General features: G+C 44.5%; 1 protein-coding gene across 1 annotated transcript in view; it reads right to left on the bottom strand.

Moving 5' to 3' along the window:
• Nucleotides 1-5,160: 5,160 nt before the first annotated feature.
• bmp5 (bone morphogenetic protein 5) overlaps nt 5,161-20,141 on the bottom strand; it is a 104,728-nt gene continuing 89,747 nt past the window's right edge. Inside the window, exons 5-7 of the mRNA XM_028820270.2 lie at nt 17,369-17,445; nt 16,704-16,814; nt 5,161-5,683 (exon numbers count right to left, since the gene is read on the bottom strand). Of these exons, the coding sequence (XP_028676103.2) occupies nt 5,534-5,683; nt 16,704-16,814; nt 17,369-17,445 (338 nt within the window). The 3' untranslated portion in view covers nt 5,161-5,533. The remainder of the gene's footprint in view (nt 5,684-16,703; nt 16,815-17,368; nt 17,446-20,141) is intronic.

Below are 20,141 nucleotides of genomic sequence, written 5' to 3'. Positions count from 1 at the left end.
CATTAGCAGTACTTTCAAATTTCAGACCTTCCATTGTGTATTCAAATCTCACATTTCGACTTCCTATTTACTGACATTAAGGTTCATCTGCCACACATCTACCCAAGCCTGTATGCCCTCTAAGTTCACTTGCAATGATTCAGATGATTTGCCATCATCTGCCATGCCACCTTCTTTAGGATCATCTTCACACCACCAGCTCCTTGTTTAAATTCTTATTCAAGACACCATTTTTTAACGTCACCCAATTCTGAAAAGGCTCCTCTACTCATGTGTTTGAGACGATCTGCACCCATTTACACCCCGTGTCCCGCATCCCCACCCACAGCCTCTCATGCTGCACCTTCTCAAACGCCGTCCAAAATCCCAGCCCAGCAGTCTCATCTGCACCTCCTGATCATCTGCTTTTGCTGCTTCTTCATAGAATTCCAGCGTATTAGTGAAACACAACCTCTCCCTTCTGAACCCACGGTGACTGCTCACTGGCCATGTGCTTCTTGACCTTTTCCTTAATAATTGCTTCCATCATTTTTTCCCCGTGATGCGTGTAAGGTGATTGGCCTAAACGTTCTTGTTCTGGCCAGAGAAATTCTACAAAAACAACATGGGGGTGCAGACTGAAACTTATTAAGGGGAGATTTTGCACAAATGTTGGAAAGTTTATCTTTACACAGAAAATCACAGACACATGGGATGAATTAGTGAATTGGTGGAGACGGGGAGCGGCAGCAGGTGAGCATCCAAGAACATGTCGGGACTGTGGGGAGTTTCAAAACTTGACCAGATGGCACCTTGAAGAAATTAGACTGATATCCTACAGATTGACTGACAATAAAAGATTAAATTAATAATCTGCAAAAAAAAGTGTCATCCCCATTGGGAATTTTCACATTATACTATTATACAACAATGAATCCCACTGGATTAATTTTGGCTTTATCAAAATGAATAACAGATCTGTGAAACATGAGCTAAATGAACTCCAAATAAAAAATGCAAAATACTTGATCACATGGAGTATTCACTCCCTTTAGATAGATAGATAGATAGATAGATAGATAGATAGATAGATAGATAGATAGATAGATAGATAGATAGATAGATAGATAGATAGATAGATAGATAGATAGATAGATAGATAGATAGATAGATAGATAGATAGATAGACTTTATTTTAGTATAGTTGGCAGGATAGATAGATAGATAGATAGATAGATAGATAGATAGATAGATAGATAGATAGATAGATAGATAGATAGATAGATAGATAGATAGATAGATAGATAGATAGATAGATAGATAGATAGATAGATAGATAGATAGATAGCATAGTTGGCAGGATTAGATGATAGATAGATAGATAGATAGATAGATAGATAGATAGATAGAATAGATAGATAGATAGATAGATAGATAGATAGATAGATAGATAGATAGATAGATAGATAGATAGATAGATAGATAGACTTTATTTTAGTATAGTTGGCAGGATAGATAGATAGATAGATAGATAGATAGATAGATAGATAGATAGATAGATAGATAGATAGATAGATAGATAGATAGCGTAGTTGGCAGGATTAGATGATAGATAGATAGATAGATAGATAGATAGATAGATAGATAGATAGATAGATAGATAGATAGATAGATAGATAGATAGATAGATAGATAGATAGATAGATAGATAGATAGATAGATAGATCAGGCGCCCACACAAATTAGTTGCAATTTAAACAGACTGGAATATCAAATAAATAAATCAATTCCATGAAATTAATTCAGGGGCCCCTAAACCGAGTGTTGTATCAAGAAGACTGATGCCCAGTGGTCTGTAGAAAATCAAAAGCCACGTCATTCCCACGATAAGAGAGGAATGCCATGCTTGTCCGGTGTAATAAGAAGACCCCACATATTCCAGTAACAGCCCTTTAATGCAGTGCTTTACAGAAGGACATTTCTCCCCATACAATGTGGTGGACTTTGGGCACGTCCATCACTCCATTTTCCACTCCTGTCAGTGGGCAATTTAGAATTGACACAATACAAGCTGACCTGATGAGTCTAACTTTTCTGTGGTCCCATCCTGGTGTTAGCATCTGAAGTTTGTAGAGAAAAGCTTGCGTATCCATGGATCCATCCTGCGTGCTGGTGGGGTGTTAGCTTGGCAGATCATCCGCCCACCTTAGGCATTGATGCCAGCCATGGGCATCCCTTCAATGGCCACAGTCTACCCACTTTCAAATGAACATGTCACCAAGAACACTCCTTCTCAAGCTGCCTCCACAAATGTGATGGGGCTGGCAGTTTGCTCCAATGGCCTCCACAGTCCCTTCATCTCGAGCCGATAAACAAGTCTGTGCCATTAGCAGCAGTAATTAGTTATTCAATTAAATAATTGGCTAAAATGAAACTGTAAAGAAGCCGAGCTCGACAGCCCTGCTCTAATCTTTTAATCATCACCACAATCGCCACAACACTGTGATGTGTTGAAGGCGCATCAGCAGGCAGGTACTGGCACCTTAGGTTTCCATTTTATAGGAATATTCCACCCAAAATGTATTTTTTATGAGTTATTTACCCCATGTGGTTTGTAGTGATGGTCGCGAAACATGACAAAGTTTTGGGACCCAATGACGATCAACACTGGACCACAGCAAACGACATCAAGAAGGTCCGTGAGAAGACTTCACGTTACTCATGGCTCAGAGTCCACATGTCTGTCAGGATGATCTGGACTTTGCTTTCAATTTTTATTAATTTTATTTTTTGATAGCCGTTTCCTTAGCTTCAAAAAATAACGGGGGTAGTGTTTTTAGGGTGGGTTTCAGAGGTTGAGAGCTTTAATGGTCTGTGCCCGCATTTATCAAGCATCTCAGAATAGGAAAACGGTCCTAACTGGCTCCAAAATCTCAGAGTGACACAAACGTGGTGCAACTCGTAGGCCTAAAAGCGTTTTACTAATTTTTCTAATTTAAACCACAGATGAATGACTTTCACCAGGACTTTAGGAGACCTTGTGAGATGGCCTGACTTGCCAGGATCTGCCAGTAGATGGAACTCAGCATGCACATCCCAGCTCTAAGGCTAAATGTTTTAAAAATGCTGGACAGCACTGAACTTATACAAAGATATCAATTTTTCAAATAATAATATTTCTATCTTGAACATTACGTGATCAGTCCGCCTACAGGGAGAAGCCATGTGCTGTTAAGCAAAATGAAAGCGTTGCTAACGTTACATTTTTTTGGGTGCAGGGAAAATGCAGAATCAGCATAGTGATGACCTGGGCCTGTCACAACCAACCATTTCAGTCCTTACAACACGTGACGTTATACGCAGATTTATACATTTGCCCACCATTCCATCCACGGGAGGTAATCTGTGAGACCACCTCAGGGCTGATTTAATAAGTGTTATACTCCGAGCCAGAGGGTGGCACTGTTGTCTCCTCCCCTCTGCAGAATGGATGATTGGCAGCTCCTCTGGCTCTGATGTCACTTCCTGTTTTTCGCCCTTTCTAGCTTTGCAAATGTCATAACCGACTCCAGCGCCATCTTGTGGCAGTCTGAGGGGGGCTCACGTCTGAACGACACAATCTCTATCAAAGGGTTTCAAAAAGATTCATCCATCCATCCATCCATTATCCAACCCGCTATATCCTAACTACAGGCTGGAGCCAATCCCAGCCAACACAGGGCGCAAAGCAGGAAACAAATCCTGGGCAGGGCGCCAGCCCACCGCAGCAAAAAGATTCATCCGATTTCAAAGTCCCATATTTTTTACAACTGTGCGGAACACCTAGGAACCAATTAAACGAAGGGGGTCATAGAGTCTGCTGGAAGTTCAAGCATTTCTCAACAACGAGCTCCCTCATCGTTGCCACATTCCTGAAAACTGGCACTCACATTAAGATCAATGTCCTAATATGTGATTCGCAAAATGATACCACGATATCAACACACAGGTGCTCATGGATTCAAACCATACTCTGATATCCACCATATTACCCTGAACATAGGCGGGGCCGGACGAATGATTGACAGTGAAATGTCACACAGGTATGCTAAGCTCTGCACTCCATGAATACTGAAAACATTCTCATTGCACGTTGCAAGCCCAGGAAGGTTCAAGAACGTAGGAGGAGACTCCTGGGGCAGTGGATAAGCCTTTCAGGTTTTGTGTGTTTCTTACGGCAAACTGCATGTGCAAACTGTTTGAAAAGGTGACACGGTAGAGAGAAAAAGAAGAGCAGCAACATCTGCTAAGCCTGAAGCAAATTGATGTGACAGTAAGAAGAAGAAGAGGAAGAAGCGACATCTGCTGACCCAGAAGCTAATTGAAGTGACAGTAAGAAGAAGCAGAAGAAGAAGAAGCGACATCTGCTGAGCCTGAAGCAAATTGAAGTCACAGTAAGAAGAAGCAGAAGAAGAAGAAGAAAAAGTGACATCTGCTGAGCCTGAAGCTAATTGAAGTCACAGTAAGAAGAAGCAGAAGAAGAAGAAGAAGTGACATCTGCTGAGCCTGAAGCTAATTGAAGTGACAGTAAGAAGAAGCAGAAGAAGATGATGATGATGAAGAAGGAGAGATATCTGCTCAGCCTGAAGCTAATTGAAGTGACAGCAAGAAGAAGCAGAAGAAGAAGAAGAGATATCTGCTTAGCCTGAAGCAAACTGAAGTGACAGTAAGAAGAAGATGATGATGACGAAGAAGCAACATCTGCTGAGCATGAAGCTAATTGAAGTGACAGTAAGAAGAAGTAGAAGAAGATGATGATGAAGAAGAAGAGATATCTTCTGAGCCTGAAGCAAACTGAAGTGATAGTAAGAAGAAGAAGAAGCAGAAGAAGAAGCGACATCTGCTGAGCATGAAGCTAATTGAAGTGACACTAAGAAGAAGCAGCAGCAGAAGATGATGAAGAAGAAGCTATATCTGCTGAACCTGAAGCAAACTGAATTGACAGTAAGAAGAAGCAGAAGAAGAAGAAGTGACATCTGCTGAGCCGAAAGCAAATTAAGGTGACAGGAACAAGAAGAAGAATGACAGCTTCTGCATCTGCTGTGTGTAACCTGCTGGTACTTGCAAACAACTGGGGATGGAAGCTTGATAATGGGAGAACTGGAGGTCTGCATGTTCGATCACAAATGCTGTTAGGTAAGATCCATTCTGCATGAAAACATTTTCTCAGCCATCGCTACCAACAACATGGAGTAAGTATCACGTAAAAAAATATGATTTTATTTTTGGGTGGCATATTTCTTAAAGGTCTGTGAGCTCTTAGTTCAATCTGTTTCTTATCTTATTTTTTTTTTTCATCTGTAGGACACTGTGTGAATTTAAAGCTCAACGTTTTAACCTCTAAATAAAATATAAAATAAATAACAAAACCAAGAAACTGTTATATACATTACACTATACATACGTTCAGATCTTTCGAGTGGAATCTCGTTTTTCTTTTCTTTTTTTTTTTTTTTAATTATGATAAGAAATATGAATGTTGTAACATTATAAAGAAAACTCCCAGCAGGTCCAGTTAATGACATCCACAAGAGCGGACCACCATGTTTCTGTATTTCTTCAAGATGACGTTTGAACTGTCGTCAAAGTAGAGGACCGAGATGGCATTGAGTTTGGTGGGAGCGCAGCAAGGCTTCGGCACGTTATCTGGAAACATCAGGTGGACCTAAAAAAAGAAGGGGAAACAAAAATGTGAAACCAACCACATTGTAGAGTCTCAAGTAGCGACGGTGAGTGCGAAAAAAAAGGACTTTTACAAGCTGAAAAGATGAATTGCAATAACGTCGTCCTGGTGTACGTTCTGTTCCTTAGGTGTACATGTTAAGTTGACTAGTATTTGAACATTTAGTCTAATTAAAGATGTGTCAGATGAAAAAGTGTGAGATCACTGTAAGGAAATTGTGGACAACGCTTTCAGAATTGCAGACAACGGTGAACATTTCTGAGGTTCACGTGATCCACGACTTTTCTGAATTTTATTACAAGTGAAAATCAAGACGGAAAGACGAAATTCATTGTAATCCACTGATTAGCTAAACCGATCAGCGTTTTTTTAGGATCAGTATGTTCCTTAATGGGAATAAACAGGTCATGTCAGGTCAGGATGGGGAGCAGGCACTGGTACAGCGCGTTGCCACCCCCACCACACGACAAAACAGCTCGGGATCCTGGTTGGCAAACAAGGCGGACATGCGGTCCAATCCCACCCTCCGGTAATGACCCTCTATCTGCCACAGCCAGGTGTTACGTGGGCATCCCCTTAGCCTCAACAATGAGGGTCCTGCGAGCCGGATCACCCTCGGGTATTCGCACCACATGGCCGTAGTGTCGTAACTGACGCTTCCTCACAATGAAGGTCACCTGCCTCATTCAGGACTCCATGAGCAACACAAAGTCAAACCAGCAGCACCCAAGGATTCAATGAAGAGACACAGAACCACAGGACTTCTTCTTCTTTTGGCTGCTCCCGTTAGGGGTCGCCACAGCAGATCATCTTCTTCCATATCTTCCTGTCCTCGTCATCTTGTTCTGTCACCACCATCACCTGCATGTCCTCTCTCACCACATCCATAAACCTTCCCTTAGGCCTTCCTCTTCTCCGGCAGCTCTATCCTTAGCACCCTTCTCCCAATATACCCAGCATCTCTCCTCTGCACATGTCCAAACCAACAAAATCTCACCTGTCTGACTGTGTCTCCCAACCGTCCAACCTGAGGTGACCCTCTAATGTCCTCGTTTCGAATCCTGTCCATCCTTGTCACACCCAATGCAAATCTTAGCATCTTTAACTCTGCCACCTCCAGCTCTGTCTCCTGTGCCACTGTCTCCAGCCCATGTAACATAGCTGGTCTCACTACCGTCCTGTAGACCTTCCCTTTCACTCCCAAGTATTTAAACTCATCCACCATCGCCAACTCTACTCCCTTCATCCTCACCTCTCCACTGACCTCCCTCTCATTCACATACATGTATTCTGTCTTGGTGGTCCTACTGACCTTCATTCCTCTTCTCTCTAGAGCAGATCTCCACCTCTCCAGGGTCTCCTCAACCTGCTCCCTACTCTTACTACAGATCACAATGTCATCACATTCCATGGGGACTCCTGTCTAATCTCATCTGTCCACCTGTCCATCACCATTGCCAATAAGAAAGGGCTCAGAGCCGATCCCTGATGTAATCCCACCTCCGTCACTCCTACCGCAGACCTCACCACGGTCACACTTCCCTCGTACGTATCCTGTACAACTATGTACTTCTCTGCCACTCCCGACTTCATCATTCAATACCACAGCTCCTCTCTCCTCACCCTGTCATATGCTTTCTCCAGGTCAAGGAGAAAAGGATACTGCAGGGCAAGGACAAAAAATATTTACTCTTCAAAACAAAAATAGGGTGGCACAGTGGCACAGTGGGTTCGCTTCCTGGGTCCTCCCTCCGTGGAGTTTGCATGTTCTCCCTGTGTCTGCGTGGGTTTCCTCCCACAGTCCAAAGACAGTGCAGGTTAGGTGCATTGGCGATCCTAAGTTGTCCCCCTAGTGTGTGCTTGGTGTGTTTGCCCTGCGGTGGGCTGGCACCCTGCCCGGGGTTTGTTGCTGCCTTGCGCCCTGTGTTGGCTGGGAATGGCTCCAGCAGACCCCCGTGACCCTGTATTATGATATAGCGGGTTGGACGATCACTGACTGACAACAAAATTTCTCTGTAGTGCTGTGAAGTTCCAAAGAGTACAAAAAGCTTTCAACTCCCATTAAAAAGCAAATCCAAAAGCCAAACATGGTCTTAATGCATCATCCAAAGAGTAGTCAAACGAAATAAAGTCAAAAAATCCATGAAATCCAAAATGGCAGAAGCGCATTCAGAATGAACCACCAGGAGCTGTGGGAGACCCTCCAGATTTATAGCGCAGAGGGCAGACCCTGGGGATGATTGGCAGGTGGCCCCGCCTTTTGGGGAGTGGCCACCCACAAGACATATGGAGCACAACAAAGGCATTTTATATACTGTAACCACCCAGGGGGGCACCACTGAGCCCCAAACCACAGGCACAGTAACGCCCAACATTTACCCAAAGCACCCTCACAATGATCACATGTGCAAAGAACACACCACCCAAAACAAGTTCTTCCTCCTTCTGTCCTCCAAGAGTGTCTGCCCACGGCTTCCTGACTCAGTGTGCTCCTTTTCAAGCCGGACCTGGAAATGCTTCCAGTGCCACAGCATGTCTTCCAGGTCATACGAAAAGCAGGGAGGTCCTCCCTCCGACAACACCCAGAGGACCGCTGCCACCTGCCATCTGTGGGATGGAACTTCTCCCAGCTCTTCCGGCTTCCTCCTGTGGTCCAACAGTTATTTCATTCCTGCCGGGCCTCATCTAGGCTCATCTGACCTTCCATCTTGGCTTCCCTTCCAGGCAAAAAATGATGCCACCTCTGGGCCGGGAAGCCCGTCTGTCCTCTTGAGTGCTTAAAACACATAGAGGGCACCAAAAATAAAGAATGCTGCCAATAACATATATAAAAGAATCACAAATGAACAAAAGAGACACGAAACATCAATTTGAACCTCAGCCATGGGAGGTATGTTGTGGCACTCGGAGACCTCTGGATACTGTGGCGAGTGGCTGGGGGTGGTACCCAGCCGGGATGCCCAGAAGAATTACACCTCCTCCAGACCACGAGGGGGCAACTGCCCTGAGCTTAGAAGCTCAACCCTATAGGGGCCCGTGGTCACCACCAGGGGGCGCCCCAATGCCTATGGAGCCCTGGCCCTCAGCACTTCCGCCACACCCGGAAGTGCTTGGGGGGGAAGAAGACCAGAGACACCCAGAGTGCTTCCTGGTGTGCAGCCAATACTTCTGCCACACCAGGAAGGGCCAGCGGAAGCTTATCGGGAGGCACCTGGAGCACATCTGGGTGGATATAAAAGGGGGCGCCTCCCTCCATTTGATGGCTAGAGTCGGGTGGAAGAGGACGGAGCTCGGAGGAGAGGAGTGGAGGTGGCGAAGAAAGGCATCGTTGAGGGCCTGGACTGAGGGTGATTGGTGCTGCTGCACTGGGTTGTGTGCTTCATTTGTGTAAAAATATTGTAAAATAAACGTGTGTGGGTTGAAACAATGATGTCTACCTGTCTGTGTCCGGGCTGTTCCCCACAATATGCAGGCAGAATCGAACTTTATTGCGTGATGTGCACACGGTCTCAGTTCAGATGATCTGAGCAAATTAACAACTCGGCTCCCATTCATTTATTCCAGTCCTTGTCACGAGTTTACCTCACTCAGCTCATTTGACGCCCCCCTCCCCCCTTATCTGACTCCCAATTTCCCGTTGCCTTGGTCCCGCCTCTAATTAGCTCCACCCACATTTCCCAGCCTAATGAGCGTAGCACTCTATCTTATCCATCATGGCCACCTGGCAGGCCCTCTCCCCACCTTGAACCCGTCCAGTTCCTGCCACCATTATCTCTAGTCCTCAGCTGATGATGGCCACCTGGAAAAAAAAGTGGGGGGCTTGCCTGTCAGCCTCTCTCTATGTCCCTGACCTTGAATCGTGAACTATTGGTGCTTTCCAGCTTGCTAAGAAAAATAAAAATTATACCGGCACAGGCCTTTTGTGATTTAACCCTTGCTATACTAACGTGCACTAGGATATAATGTTTATTTTCATATAGGCTTGTGAGTCTCTTAAAATATATGCAAACCATCAAATGTAAATATATGCAAATCATCAAATATAAATATATGCAAATCACCAAATGTAAATATATGCAAATCATTAAATATAAATATATACAAATCATCAAATGTAAATATATGAAAATCATCAAATGTAAACATATGCAAATCATTAAATATAAATATATACAAATCATCAAATATAAATATATGAAAATCATCAAATGTAAACATATGCAAATCATTAAATATAAATATATGCAAACCATCAAATGTAAATATATGCAGATCATCCACTTTTTACACTTAAATTCTTCAACTCTGTCTTTTATCTTAATGTTATGTCAATCACCTTCTAACCCACTTAGTTCTGAACAGGGTGGCAGGGAGTGCTGTAGCCAGGACAGGGTGCCAGTCTATCACAGGGCAAACATGTATACACACCCCAACCACACACTAGGGCCAGTTTAGTAATGCCTACTGTGATCGACAGCGGGGATTCTTACCCGGTCGGGATGCCTTCTTAAGGGAAGGAGCTGGCATGGGGCAATACCTCCCCCGGGATGACAGAGGGCAGCCCCTTGCCACGGAGTTGGCGCATGGAAGCTGTGCAGAGTGGAGGCAGAACCTCTGCGTTTTCCCCAGTTGATTTTGGGGTCTGTCAGGGGTGTGTTCTGCTCCTACTCTGTTCAAAGCTTGCATGGACTGGGTTCTGGGCAGGGTCGTGGGGTCCAGCGGCTGTGGGGCATATCTGTTGGTGAAGAAAGACTCACTGATCTTGACTTTGCTGATGATCTTCATGGAGTCAATGCAGGCTTTGATCAGGGCTCTCGACAGTCTGAGTGAGGGGTCTAAGTGTCTGGGCTTGCAAGGGTCCTGATGAAAACCAAAGATCCAGGCCTTTAATGGCTTCTTAGGCACAGCCATCAGCAGTGTGTCTGTCTGCGGAGAGAATGTCGACTTCATCAAGAGGTTTATTACCTTGGCAGTGACATTCATGTCTCTGGTGACTCTTCATATGAAGTTAGTAGACGGATTGGGAGAGCATGGGGGGGTCATGAGGTCACTGGAAAGGAATGTGTGGTGCTCCTGATATCTCAGCAAAAGGACGAAGGTCCAAGTCTTTAGAGTCCCGGTGCGTCCTGTTTGTGAGACATGGACGCTCTCCAGTGACCTGAGATGAAGACTGGACTCCTTCAGCAGTATGTTTCTCTTCAGAGGGTCCTTGGGTACCGCTGGTGTGACTTTGTGATGCTCATGGTGTCCTGAATGAGGCACATGACCTGCATTGTGAGGGAGCGTCAGTTACAACACTATGGCCATGTGGTGCGATTACCCAAAGGTGATCTGGCTCCCAGGACCCGAGTGGCTGGACCAGGCCAAGGGGATACCCATGTAACACCAGATTGATGGTCATTTCTGGGTACTGGACCGTGTGTCTGCCTGAGGGGTTGCCAACCAGGATGCTGAACTGTTTCGTCGTGTGGTGGGTGCGGCAATGCGCTCTACCAGTGTCTGCTCCCCAACCTGACCTGACCTGACTTGATCAATTTTAAGAATATCCTTTTCTATAGGAACTCTGACTGTGACGTGACACAACTCTGCTCATGCTTTGCCACCATGGACTGGTACAGACGAACAGAATACACTTGCCAATCTCATGTTTGCTTCTTTCTTCACCCATGAACGAGATGCTGAGATACTTGAACTCCTCCACTACACATAAGAAATGTGACAAACAAGAGGAGACCATTCAGTCCATCAGGGTCATTTGTTAAGCTAATAGCTCAGTTGTCCCGATATCTCATCTACGGGCAGCTGTCCCCCCATAACCTGCAAAGAACAGTCAACTCTTTTCCAAGAGAGGGTCCTGACCTCAGACTTGGAGGTGCTGATCCTCATTACATCCACTTCACATTTCTTCTTCTTCTTCTTCTTCTTCTTCTTCTTCTTCTTCTTCTTCTTCTTCTTCTTCTTCCAGTCACCTCAATTTGCTTCAGGCTCAGCAGATGTTGCTGCTTCTTCTTCTTCCAGTCACCTCAATTTGCTTCAGGCTCAGCAGATGTTGCTTCATATTCTTCTTCCAGTCATTTCAGTTTGCTTCAGGCTTAGAAGATGTTGCTTCTTCTTCTTCTTCCTGTCACTTCAATTTGCTTTAGGCTCAGCAGATCTTCTTCTTCTTCTCTTCGAAAGCATGAAGGTGCAAGTCTTTAGAGTCCTGGAGCTCCCTGTCTGTGAGACATGATGGACGCTATTCAGTGATCTCAGATGAATATTGGACTCCTTTGGTAATGGATCTCTTCGGAGAATCCTGGAGTACCAGTGGTTTGACTTTGTGTTGCTCATGGAGTCCTGAATGAGGCACTTGACCTGCATTGTGAAGGAGCGTCAGTTACAGCACTACAGCCATGTCGCGTCATTACCCGAGGGTGATCCAGCTCACAGGTTCCTCATTGTTGAACACCCGAGTAGCTGGACTAGGTCAAGGGGATACCCATGTAACACCAGATTGATGTTCATTTCCAGGTAATGGACCATGTGTCTGCCTGGGTTGTTACCCATCCTGAACCATTTCATCGTGTGGAGGGTGCGGCATCGCACTGTACAAGTGCCTGCTCCCCAACCTGACCTGACTTTTCTACAGGAACTCTGGCTGTGACGTGACATGACTCTGCTCATGCTTTGCCACCATGGACTGGTACAGCCGAAGACAATCCACCTGTCGATCTCACGTTTGCTTCTTCCATCCACCGTGAACGAGATCCTGACAAACTTGAACTCCTCCACTACACATAAGAAATGTGACAAACGAGAGGAGAACATTCAGTCCGTCAGCTAATAGCTCAGTTGTCCCGATATCTCATGTATGGGCAGCTGTTCCCCCCTAACCTGCAGAGAGCAGTCATTCCAAGAGGGGACCCTGACTTCAGACTTGGAGGTGCTGATCCTCATCACATCCACTTCACGCTCTGCGGCGAATTCCTTGACTGAAGGTCTTTAGTTATGAAAGTTTTTTGAAAGAAAGGAATTTGGTTATTGCAGCTGAGGTTCAGTTTGGGGGCAACTTGCAAGTTAGTTGGCCGTGACGCATCGTGGCCAAGCACTGATTAAACGGAATTCCTTTTTTTTTAATGGTCAGAATTGCATGTGTTGGTTAAAACGCACATTAGTGTCAGTTGTTACGCTCTCAGTTTTCTCATATTCCTCAACCACGAGGGCCTGTTATGCAGCAGACCACCACTCCACCGTAACTTAAATCTCATGGGCCCCCTTTTTCCGTAGCCTGCTTTATTTGCGTGTGGCACACATGAGGCCTGCACACTGCCAAGTGCGCCATCCCCGTCCACAGCTATTTTCATTTGTCAAGTTTCATTCACTTCTTTTACATTAATTGAGTTTGTGTGCAGATTTTCATGCATCCCTCTTCCCAGTCGGTTTGCGAGTTTCTTGGTGAATGGCGGGTTACTTATGAGAAAAATCGGCAGGCACAGTGGGCAGCAAAGGCCAGAGGCCCTCTACGGCGAGGGTAGGCCTGAAGATCTCAGGGAAGGATGTGAAGGACGTGACTCTCTAAAACAGACCAAGGCACCAAGAAGGCCCGTTTCAGAACTAACACTGGGGATGTGATTCCTATTAAGTTTGTGACAACTCTCATCGTGTTAAGTATCATAGATTGCTTGCAGGAGCGATGTATTCACGCTAATCTGAGGCAGTGGCTGCGGGCAGGGCCTCAGGAGTAGGGAGTTGGCCGGGGTCTTCTTCACTGTTTTGTTTCACTACTACATGGACGAAGCCGTGAGGGACAGCTAGTATCTCTATATATATAAAATCCAACGTCTGCCTGTGTGTCTGTCCACTTTTCATGAGAGAACTACTTAACGGATCTAGATCAGGTGTTTTTCTAGAATTTGCTTGAACATTCTGGTTGATTTTGCCACTTTTCTCGTCACGCTTGTGGCACCAATTTATTTAAGCGAATCTGAGAGAGCAGCTGTGGGCCAAGGGGAGGGGAAAGCGGGACCTCAGGAGTAGGGAGCTGGGCGGGGCCATCGTCACTCACACACCCGCCTCCGTCTGAGTCGCTGTACCTCTCGCCACATGTTGGAGCGCACCTCGCCTCCGCTTAGCTGTTGATACCTGTTTGTTCAGCAGACATTATCATCTGGAGTAGCGTTTGACGTTTTTGAGAGAGCGATCAGAGCTACGTGTGTTTTAGAGGGTACCTGCCCACTGGCAGAGATATCACAGCTATATGCTCTTCTCCCCATGTGTGGCATGCTCTCCTGTCAGAGCTGAACACAATCACATACAGTGCCAACGTTCAACATCGGAGTGTACCTACTTTCCGCTTGGCCACATACCTTGCCAACTTTATCTTTAACTTTATATTATCGCCCCTGATAGCAAAATCAAAAATATTGTATATCAAGAGGCCCTTGGATACGAAAACTATCAATATAAATTCTTCTCAATACAAGTTATTACATTTTATTTTTATTAAGTTTATCCTGTTTCACTACTACGCGGGCAGAGCCGTGGAGTACAGCTATTATAACATATAATAATGTAACATATATAGCATAATTGGACTGGACTGCCAATACTGATGATCTGTGCAAGAGAGGACAGAGCTGACTATACTTCCTTAGAAGGCTGGTGTCCTTCAACATCTGCAATAAGATGCTGCAGATGTTCTATCAGACAGTTGTGGTGAGCGCCCTCTTCTACGCGGTGGTGTGCTGGGGAGGCAGCATAAAGAAGAAGGACGCCTCACGCCTGGACAAACTGGTGAGGAAGGTAGGCTCTATTGTTGGCATGGAGCTGGACAGTCTGACATCCGTGGCACTCATCTTCTTTCTACATGGCCATTAAAAGGGGTCTATCAGGCTGGCATCTCAAAACTTTTTACTTCTACCAATCTTGTTTCCACAGGCCCATTAAACAGGGTCTATCAGACTGGTACCCCAAAACTTGTGATATGTGCCCATCTTGTTACCACAGGTCCATTCAACAGGCTCTATCAGGTTAGCACCCCAAAACCTTTCATGTGTGCCCATCCTGTTCCCACAGGCCCATTAAACAAGGTCTATCAGGCTGGCACCCCAACACTTTTTATGTGTAACCATTTAGTTTCCACAGGCTGATTCAATGGGGTCTATAAAGCTGGTACACCTACATATTTTTTGTGTACTCATCTTCTTTCCACACAGCCTTTACAAGGGGTCTACCAGGCTGGCACTCCAAATCTTTTCATTTCTACCAATCTTGTTTCCACAGGCCCATTAAATGGGGTCTATCAGACTGGTACCCCAACACTATTCATATGTATCCATCTTTTTCCAGAGGCCTATTCAATGGGGTCTATCAAGCGGCTACACCTACACATTTTACATGTACAGTACTCATCATGTTACCACAGGTCCATTAAATGGAGCCTATCAGGCTGGCATCCCAAAACTTTTCATATGTGCCCATCCTGTTCCCATAGGCCCATTAAAAGGGGTCTATCAGGCTGGCACCGCAACACTTTTCATGTGTGCCCATCTTGTTACCACAGGCCCATTAAATGGAGTCTATCAGGCTGGCATCCCAAAACTTTTCATATGTGCCCATCCTGTTCCCATAGGCCCATTAAAAGGAGTCTATCAGGCTGACACCCCAACACTTTTCACATCTACCCATCCTTTTCCCATAGGTCTATTTAATGCGGTTTATCAGGCTGGCACCCCAACACTTTTCATGTGTGCCCATCTTGTTACCACAGGCCCATTAAATGGAGTCTATCAGGCTGGCATCCCAAAACTTTTCATATGTGCCCATCCTGTTCCCATAGGCCCATTAAAAGGAGTCTATCAGGCTGACACCCTAACACTTTTCTCATCTACCCATCCTTTTCCCATAGGTCTATTTAATGGGGTCTATCAGGCTGGCACCCCAACACTTTTCATGTGTGCCCATCTTGTTACCACAGGCCCATTAAATGGAGTCTATCAGGCTGACACCCCAACACTTTTCACATCTACCCATCCTTTTCCCATAGGTCTATTTAATGGGGTCTATCAGGTTGGCACCCCAACACTTTTCATGTGTGCCCATCTTGTTACCACAGGCCCATTAAATGGAGTCTATCAGGCTGACACCCCAACACTTTTCACATCTACCCATCCTTTTCCCATAGGTCTATTTAATGGGGTCTATCAGGCTGGCACCCCAACACTTTTCATGTGTGCCCATCTTGTTACCACAGGCCCATTAAATGGAGTCTATCAGGCTGGCATCCCAAAACTTTTCATATGTGCCCATCCTGTTCCCATAGGCCCATTAAAAGGAGTCTATCAGGCTGACACCCTAACACTTTTCTCATCTACCCATCCTTTTCCCATAGGTCTATTTAATGGGGTCTATCAGGCTGGCACCCCAACACTTTTCATGTGTGCCCATCTTGTTACCACAGGCCCATTAAATGGAGTCTATCAGGCTGACACCCCAACACTTTTCACATCTACCCATCCTTTTCCCATAGGTCTATTTAATGGGGTCTATCAGGCTGGCACCCCAACACTTTTCATGTGTGCCCATCTTGTTACCACAGGCCCATTAAATGGAGTCTATCAGGCTGACACCCCAACACTTTTCACATCTACCCATCCTTTTCCCATAGGTCTATTTAATGGGGTCTATCAGGCTGGCACCCCAACACTTTTCATGTGTGCCCATCTTGTTACCACAGGCCCATTAAATGGAGTCTATCAGGCTGACACCCCAACACTTTTCACATCTACCCATCCTGTTCCCATAGGTCTATTTAATGGGGTCTATCAGGCTGGCACCCCAACACTTTTCACATCTACCCATCTTGTTTTTGCACGCCCATTAAATGGAGTCTATCAGGCTGGTATCCAAACACTTTCTACGTGTACCCGTCTCATGTCAAAATTGCGTTCATAACTTTTGGCAAACATCAGGGATGTCAAAGCCCCACAATTCTGAAGATAAAGGAGTCAAAGTGTCACCTTACCAGGGTTTGCACGATGGCATGATTTGTAGCATTCATGTGGGCATTGAGAGGAAACGAGCATTCTCCGTCACAATAGAAAGCCGCGTATCCCTCAGGAGCAATAATCCAATCCTTCAGTTACAGTTGGAGGGGGGAGAAAGAAAATAACAGCGATGAATAAATTAGAGGATTATGGATTGACCACCTTTAACCAAAAAAAAAAGCAAAACAAAACAGGATTCCACATGCTCTCGAAGCGAGGACTTCTTATCAGGAGCAGACATTTACAAGCTGCGGAGGGCGTGCGTGATCATCGGCATAACAGGCTCGGCAACATCCAGCACCTCCAGCACCACATTAGCACCCCTTCAAAACGGTAACTTAAACCCTCTGGAAGCAGAGAGACAGAGAGAGAGAGAGAGACATCTGGATTTCATTACGGAGGACATTCTATGATAAAGATCTAACTGGGGACAAGTGTTCAAACTCAATTAAACAGTCTGCACATTCTCTTTCTCTCTCTCCCTTTTTCCCCTTTTTAAATCAAAACATATGAGCCAAAGCATAACAGCTTCTTTGTCGTCGATCCATTCCCCGGCGGGGGGAGGGGGGCGTTACACATGGCACATTTTATGTGTATACAAGTCGATTATTAGGAAATGTTCAAAGCAAAGAATGTCTCTAACCTGCCACCCGAGGTCACGGAAGCTGACGTAGAGTTCGTGCTTCTTACAGGCCTGCTTCTGTTCACTGGTGTTATAATCTGTAATATCAAAAGGGAATAAAAGACATGTTAGAGGGGAGCCAAAATAAGCACGGAAAAAAATAAGCCTGCTATCCGTATGCTCATCCACTTTTAAACCGGCTTACGCAGTTCGGGGTTGAAACAAAAATATGTACATGCAGTTTATTTTACCAAACCTACCACAGTTATCCACTTTAATAAAAAGATATGTGTCTGTGTGTCTGTCTGGTGGCTATGCCTCTGTCATTCCAACAGATGGCGCATCACAAACAATTGTAATAATAAGATGTATTGCATTTGTGATTTCAACAGATGGCACATCACAAACACTTATAGTAATAAGATGTATCATATTCATCATTCCAACAGATGGCACATCACAAACACTTATAGTAACAAGATGTATCATATTCATCATTCTAACAGATGGTGCGTCACAAACAATACAATACAATACAATTTATTTTTTGTATAGCCCAAAATCACACAAAAAGTGCCGCAATGGGCTTTAACAGGCCCTGCCTCTTGACAGCACCCCAGCCTTGACTCTCTAAGAAGACAAGAAAAAACTCCCAAAAAAAAACCCTTGTAGGGAAAAAAATGGAAGAAACCTCGGGAAAGGCAATTCAAAGAGAGACCCCTTTTCAGATAGGTTGGGCGTGCAGTGGGTGTCAAACAGTTTTAGTAATAAGATGTATTGCATTTGTCATTCCAACAGATGGTGCATCACAAACAGTTGTACTAATAAGATGTATTGCATTTATCATTCCAACAGATGGTGCCTCAGAAACAGTTATAAGTAAAAAAAAGTGTTTTGCATTTGTCATTCCAACAGATGGTGCCTCAGAAACAGTTATAGTAAAAAGATGTATTGCATTTGTCATTCCAAACCTCGGGAAAGGCAATTCAAAGAGAGACCCCTTTCCAGGTAGGTTGGGCATGCAGTGGGGGTCAAACAGTTATAGTAATAAGATGTATTGCATTTGTCATTCCAACAGATGGTGCATCACAAACAGTTGTAGTAATAAGATGTATTGTATTTGTCATTCCAACAGATGGCGCATCACAAACAGTTGTAGTAATAAGATGTATTGCATTTATCATTCCAACAGCTGGTGCATCACAAACAGTTGTAGTAATAAGATGTATTGCGTTTATCATTCCAACAGTTGGTGCCTCAGAAACAGTTATAGTAATAAGATGTATTGCATTTGTCATTCCAACAGATGGTGCATCACAAACAGTTGTAGTAATAAGATGTATTGTATTTGTCATTCCAACATATGGCGCATCACAAACAGTTGTAGTAATAAGATGTATTGTATTTGTCATTCCAACAGATGGCGCATCACAAACAGTTGTAGTAATAGGATGTATTGCACTTGTCATTCCAACAGATGACATATCACAGACATTTGTAGTAATAAAATTTTTTGGTACTGTATTAATCCCCGAGGGGAGATTGTGTTTTTGCATGATCTTTGTAGGTCAGAGTGCAGGGTCAGCCATTGTGCAGCAAACCTGCATCAGGTTCAGAAATGTTGTTCAGCTGCCATGCCAACAGATGAAACATAACAAACATTTGTAGTATTAACATCCATCCATCCATCCATTTTCCAACCCGCTGAATCTGAACACAGGGTCACGGGGGTCTGCTGGAGCCAATCCCAGCCAACACAGGGCACAAGGCAGGAACCAATCCTGGGCAGGGTGACAACCCACCGCAGGACACACACAAACACACCCACACACCAAGCACACACTAGGGCCAATTTAGAATCACCAATCCACCTAACCTGCATGTGTTTGGACTGTGGGAGGAAACCCACGCAGACACGGGGAGAACATGCAAACTCCACGCAGGGAGGACCCGGGAAGCGAACCCAGGTCTCCTTACTGCAAGGCAGCAGCGCTACCACTGCGCCACTGTGCCACCTAGTATTAACATGTTTTGCATTTGTCTTTCCAATAGATGGCAAACCACAAACATTAACATTAATTTTATGAATAGCATACCAAATGGCACATAACAGAGACATATGCATTGCATGTGTCATTCCAATAGATGGTGAATCACAAATATTTGTAGTAATAACGTTTTTTGGTACACAGCATTAATCTCCAAGGGGAAATTGTCTTTTCACATGATTTTGAGGGGGTCAGCGCTGAGGGTCAACCATAGTACAGCGACCCTGGAGCAATTTTCAGGTTAAGAAAAGTATTGCATTTGTCAAGCCGACAGATGAAGCATAACATTAATTTGTAGTATTAAAATGTATTGCAAGTGTCATTCCTATAGATGGCGTATAACAAACATTTGTAGTAATTAAGATGCATTGTGTGTGTCATTCCCACAGATGGCGTATCACAAACATTAACACTGCTTTTATGAATCCTATACCATATGACATATAACGGAGGCATATACATTGCAGTTGTCATTCCAACAGATGGTGTATCACAAACATTAAAACTGCTTTTATGAATCCCATACCATATGACATATAACAGAAGCATATGCATTGCATTTATCATTCCAACAGATGGCGCATCACAAACATTAACACTGCTTTTAGGAATCATATATCATATGACATATAACAGAGGCATATGCATTGCATTTGTCATTCCAACAGATGGCACATCACAACCATTTGTAGTGAGGTTAATCTGAAGTTCATTGGTTGGATCACATATTATTTAGGGGTTCCATA

The sequence above is a fragment of the Erpetoichthys calabaricus genome, chromosome 15, assembly GCF_900747795.2.
Source record: "Erpetoichthys calabaricus chromosome 15, fErpCal1.3, whole genome shotgun sequence".
Lineage (NCBI taxonomy): Eukaryota > Metazoa > Chordata > Cladistia > Polypteriformes > Polypteridae > Erpetoichthys > Erpetoichthys calabaricus.
This window is presented reverse-complemented; position numbering and strand designations above follow the sequence as displayed.